The sequence below is a fragment of the Pterocles gutturalis genome, unplaced genomic scaffold (assembly GCF_000699245.1).
Source record: "Pterocles gutturalis isolate BGI_N339 unplaced genomic scaffold, ASM69924v1 scaffold19230, whole genome shotgun sequence".
Lineage (NCBI taxonomy): Eukaryota > Metazoa > Chordata > Aves > Pterocliformes > Pteroclidae > Pterocles > Pterocles gutturalis.
Genome location: NW_010146331.1, coordinates 96,806 through 102,695, shown reverse-complemented (window position 1 = coordinate 102,695; position 5,890 = coordinate 96,806). Strand labels below are relative to the sequence as shown.

General features: G+C 40.5%; 1 protein-coding gene across 1 annotated transcript in view; it reads left to right on the top strand.

Annotated features, from left to right (window-relative positions):
- The window catches only part of FARP1 (FERM, RhoGEF (ARHGEF) and pleckstrin domain protein 1 (chondrocyte-derived)), a gene marked incomplete at its 5' end in the record, with an annotated part of 69,973 nt that overhangs the window by 2,515 nt on the left and 61,568 nt on the right, over window positions 1-5,890 (top strand). The window contains 2 exons of the mRNA XM_010085711.1: window positions 2,140-2,182; window positions 3,304-3,382. Of these exons, the coding sequence (XP_010084013.1) occupies window positions 2,140-2,182; window positions 3,304-3,382 (122 nt within the window). The remainder of the gene's footprint in view (window positions 1-2,139; window positions 2,183-3,303; window positions 3,383-5,890) is intronic.

The following is a 5,890-nucleotide window of genomic DNA, read 5'->3' as shown; positions in this document are numbered from 1 at the left end:
CCTGCTGGGACAAGGAGGAACAAGGCACTGTTGCCAAGCCTAGGCTTTCCCAGTCTCATCACACTTGATGTCTGCCTCAATTCTCTAGCTGTTGAAATCCAGACACTATCGTAGAATGCCAGACTTAGTTTAAAACATAAATAATCTAGCCTTTGTAGTTCCAGAGAAAATTGAAAACATGAATCTTAATTGAATCCTTACATTATTTTTAATTTCCAGTTTATAAACCAGTCTCAGATTGGCTGTGCTTAGATACAGTGTGGGAGTTGCATGATGCATAAGTTTTGATTGCTTGGGCTTGGTGATAGTGGTGAGGTCTTCATTTTGCCCCACCTTTCTTCCTACACATGTTCAATACATCAATTTCTGGTATCCAGCAGTCTGGTCAAGGATGTTGTAACTTACTTGTAGGATGATTGGGGAAGTGGAGAAAGGAATGATGCACTTGTGTGTTCATGCTTTATCAGAAACTCCCTCTGGAGAAAGAGAGATTTTCTCTGTGTGTGTCAAGTAAAACACAGTATTCCAATATTCTTGTAAACTGGCTGTTTCATATTCAAGATTATTTTTTTCCCCACTAAATTTGGCAAAGACTCTGACCTTCGTTGCAGATTATGTACATGCCAACTTTCTGAAACAAAACAGTTTTAAGTTACTGAAATGCCAAAAAGTGTCAGAACCAGTTTAACGTGTGATAAACACTGTGTTCCTATTCTTGGATAACCAAGTTTCTATAGCCCTTCTCCCCTCTTCCTTCCAAAAAAAAAAAAAACAAAAACAAAACAAAAAAAAAACTTTCATAGGCTGAGAAACATAAAAAGAATTCCATTGAGAAACATTGGTGAGTGTGAAAGGGCAGAAGTGTGAGGCCTTTGCTAATTGGAAGCACTCATATTAGTAATGATGAAAATAGAAAATAGCACTGGAGCAGCTATAGCAGCAGTACAGGCATGTTCCTGTTTGGCTTCTCAGGTGATTTTCTAAAATGGATATTTTGAGTATGTTTCAGTCTCTGTGTAATCTAAAATTATTAAAGGTTGAAAGTGTATCCATTTCAATACATATTATTTTTCCAGGGGAAGGCTCGGTTAATTTGTTTTTTAATGGCTTTGACCTTTTTGATGGTCATAGGATGTTCCTCCACAAATTCCAGGTATCTCCAAGGGAGGCTTCATGCAAAGTTAGTTACCGGCTGCGGACGGTGAGCTGTCACACTCAGCTTTCTGTGGTATTTTGCCAGGGTCCTTCTGACTCAGACTGCAGAACAGGGGTTAGGCTTTGAAAACTGTATTTCCACACCCTGCTGCTCTTCTGAAAGCTGAAGGAAAGACCGACATGTTGTCTTGAAAAATAGGTTATTAAAAAACATATGAAAGTCAGCTATATGCAGAAGTTACATTGCCCCCAATTAAGAAAGCCTCAGCCTGGGCTTCCCAGGCTTACAGAAAAAACAAAAATGTTACACAGCTCGAAAGTAAGCTTCCTCCCACCCTTGCTTTGGGCTGTGTCTGCCTCATGCCCTTGACCTGGAGGACATTCCTTCCCCAGGGGGTGGTGGTGGGATGCCTCTATCTCCATGGGGCCAAGCAAAGGAGTTTCACATTTGTGCCCAGGCCTCACAGTGGGGTTCCTGTTGGGTCCCCAAAGCCAGGAGGTTGCTGCCTTCTTGCTTCTCCGTTTGCCCAGTGTTCTCAGCTCAAAGACAAGCACCAGCCCCTTTCACTTGCCTTTCTCAAGATTATTCAGGTGAGAGCCACAATGCCAGTATAGGACTGTCTTTTTCTGAACTCCTTATTTCAGTTGTTCTTTCCGCAAAATGAATGGTTCCTGAGCAAGGGTGCTGTGAGTGTTGGTATCTGAGGCAAGCGAGGGGGAGAATTCCTCACTGTTTCCCAGGTCTCTGAATTTGTACTGCTTCAAAAGCTGTGCCACAGTGGCAGCCCCCACTAACAGTGCTGTTTCCTGAGCTTCTTACAGAGTTTTGGGGAGAAAATCCACTACGTCTAATTAGGGAGAGCATGATGACTACACTGGAAGAAATAAATAAGTAAAGGAAAATCTAGGTCGTGCAATGAAAAATGTTCCTTTGCAAGCAATGGTTTGTTCAGAGATGATAACACCACCTTATTTTGTTTTCAGGTGTGGCTTGATCTTTTGAAGCCTATTATGAAACAGATTAGAAGTAAGTATTTCCTTGCCATAAATTATTTTGTCAATCTGAGAGTACTTGAATAAATGAGGACTCCTGTCAATTGGAGTCTATATCTTCTCACCTTTCTTCACTTAATTTTGTTTGGATTATTTTTTATTTCTGTTCTGTCCTTAAAAGATGTACTGTACATACTGTGAAATAATGTCACATGAACATATGAAGGAGCTGACCCAGTAGGAGACAGAGGTTTAGTTGGTCACTAGAAGAGGCAGTGGTGGCAATGGAGAAAACAGTTTTGTAGAGAAACAGAGCATGCAGTAAGAGAAGGATTAAAGGAAGCACATGTTCCCAAAAGGTAACAGTAATCAGGATAAAAGAAAAAGAACAGGAAGACCTTATTGCTGGGAAGGAGGTAACAAATATGCTACAGTTCTCCGGGTCATTGCTGCAGAACTTGGAACTGTCTGAGACCCAGAGGAGGAAACAGTTGGGATAGAGGCATTGGGGAAAGTTATGGTGGGTGGCCGAAACCAAAAGGAATCTGTAAATAGCCGTCAGCTCTGCAAGGAGTAGAAACTGAGCAGGAAAGGTTTTGGTGATTTTGTTTCTCTGTCAAATATCAGCAAAGTTCTTCATTTATTGAGCTTTGCCATTGAGATTAAGTTTTCCTAGGTGCCTCTCTGGTCATATTAGTCTGAGTGTATGCTCTGGCACCTCTCTCTCTCATGAGAGAGAGATGCTTTCGTCCTTTTGTCACTGGTTGTACTCCTGAGTCAGAACAAATGTGCTGCTCTTAAAACAGAAACAGTAATTTGCTAGTAGACTTGAAAAATACAGTGTATTTCGGCTCCCTGTTCTGAACCAAGGCAAATAGACATGCATAATATATTTTATTGGATCAACTGATATAATTACTAAAAACAGACTTGGTTTTGGCAGGGTATCCCTCCACCAAGTTATTGTTCTCTTTTATTGTGTGTAAATTTTATTGTGCAATCTCTAGATAACCCATATACTAACAAAGGATGGGAGGTTAGCGTGTATGTATGCACTGCAGGTTCCATGAATCACCCCTTGTACCTCATTCTGCATAATAAAGTTTGGCCAGCGTGTTACTGATGTTCACTAACTTCTTTTGACATTTCCCCTAGGACCGAAGCATGTTGTTGTAAAATTTGTGGTAAAATTCTTCCCACCTGACCATGCTCAGCTGCAGGAAGAACTGACAAGGTTAGTAGCTGCATGGCTTTTTTTTTTTTTTTTTTTGTAATTTTATTTTGCAGTTCCTGGGGTGCTGGGGGGGAACATGCAAAGTTTGGTTTGTGCTTTGTTTTTTTTTTTTTTTTTTTTTTTTTTAATTAAATCTCTAGTGGACAGAGGGGAGAATGTGGAATTTGAGATGATGGGGTGAGGATCGATGGCTGCTTCTTAGTATTAGCTTGATGTTATTTGCGTCGACCTTGAATGCACCTGAAAAATGGGCCCTAAGATTCTGTTGCAGTCTGTGCTGAGAGGTTCTGCAAAGTGCGGGAGTCCTTTGCCTCTTTGGATCTGGGGCCCTGGGACAGCTTTGCTCACCCCAAGAGAAGGCAGTTTGGCAACCGAGTTCTCCAAACTCCTTTGGCAGTGCTGTTGGAAGGGACCTGACTAAAGCATGTGCTGGTGCCCTGAGGTGCTTCTCTGTAGAGGGTCACATGCGACTCTGCACCTGCTTTTGGGAGAGAGTTGTTCTGCATGAATTGCAGGGTTGCAGCAGCTAGGGGACCTATTCATACAGCCATTACAAAGGACAGAGGTTTGCATGGGTGGAAGTGGGAGTTCAGAGATGGAGAAATGGAAAGGAGAGGGAATACAATGAAAAGTAAGAGGAAGGTGGAGAAAGGTACACGCGTGTGCAGAAGGACTAGCTTAAAGGTGTGTTTATTTTCAGTCCATTTCAAAAACTTTATTTAAGCTCTGAATTTCACACTGCATTGGCATAAAGAGTTGTATTTCTCTGTGACCAAATATATATGTGAGGGACCTGTTAAGGTTCTTCCTCATTAGCGGGTCCTTTCTTTATGGTTAGAAACATTGTTTTGTTGCAGTATTTCTTCACTGAAACTTTTCAACTCTTTTTCTGATCTACAGTATTATTATTTTTAATTACATTTTTCAGTTCTGATTCGGTATTTTCACTATTAGTGTTCGTTTTCAATCTTCCCACAAGATGAAGTCCTCTTTTACAAAGAGCTCTTGGGTCTTTGTGATCTGCTTTATAAAGAACAAGTTCACATCTGTGATGGTCTGTGGTTATCTCTGTCTTGTTTTATTTTGGTAATAGAACAATGGAATGGAAAAAGAGAAATTGTTGATATCTCTTGCTGGCCTGGACAGAGAAAGTAGAAAAGTGGGGAAGGAAGAAGGTATATTTACTGGAAAGACTGAGTAAAAACAATAAAGGGATGAATGAAAACTCACAATGTGATATTACTAATGAAAAATTCATGTTTCCAGATAGATACTCAGAATATCAGTTGCTTAGTATGTGAACTGTAAATTGGTTTTTGGTGATCTTGTTCTGCACCTGGAGACGTGTCTCTGAATCCTAATGAGTTTTTTGGTTAGATTTTAAATGTGTATGCTAGGGAACTTGAATCTATGTACACAGCAGTGTAGATGTGAAAGCATATCCACAGGGAACAGCTTCATCACTTGTAGAAGCAGAGAATACAACATTTCTGTGCTATATTCCTCTACTAGGGTGAATTTTGTAAGTTAGACAGATGTCTGCAGGTTCCAAAAGGACATTTTTTAGATCAGACATATTATTTCATGTACTGTGTATGTTTCCATACTCCTCAAATCAGCTTGCCCTTTTCATCTGATTTACCTACATTTCCTCATTCAGAAATCCACTGTTCAAATGAGGGCTTTTTACTGCACCTATTAAAATCTAGTCTTACTAAAAACTATTGAGATCCTAGTATGAGTTCTCCAGAGGCGCTGCAGTCTTTGGAAGGCTTGTTAAGGTGTCTTAACTGCATCAGGTTTCATACCAACTGTAGGTGAAATGCCTACTGCTAGGTCATCTTTTTTTCTAGGGAAGAATTTGATGCTGAGTAGAACTAACCAATTTCAGTTCCTCTTGAAGCTAGAAGAAATTTAGGTGTTGAAATAACATCATGGACCTGTGATTTTTCTGCACTTAAACTATGTAGAGTTGCCCTACATGGCTGAGATGGTTTGGAAGGGACTATGTTAAAAATGTCTGGTCTGCAGGCGGTGCGGGTAATGGGGGCCACAAAAGAATCAGAGATAGCTAGAGTTGTTCAACTGAGATGTTACTACTTGTTCCCAAGTGAGTGCCAAGGTGGAAGTTTAGAGATCTCCTTGTGTTCTAGGAGAACTAACTGATAACTCTGAACCACTGGTTTATCTTCATAGTTACAAGCAGCTCTGTTATCTAGTGACACTTGCTGTGTGGTTGCTGAGCCCTTAATAGCTGTCACATTTGCTTCCACTGTTATATCGCTTCCAGATCTCGCTGCTCTGGTTCAAAGAGAGATGGGGAGAGAGAAAAAGAGAGATATCTTGGTTCTGCAGAGCAGCCACCATGTAAGACTCTAAAGGCTGTAATACAGTCTCTGTTATGTTTTATTTAGCCTCTGAACTTAGGAAATTCAGATAACTTCTGTAGATTCCAAAAAATGAAGGGAACATGTAGCCAAAACTGGAGTTGGCGTTGAAATACTTTCC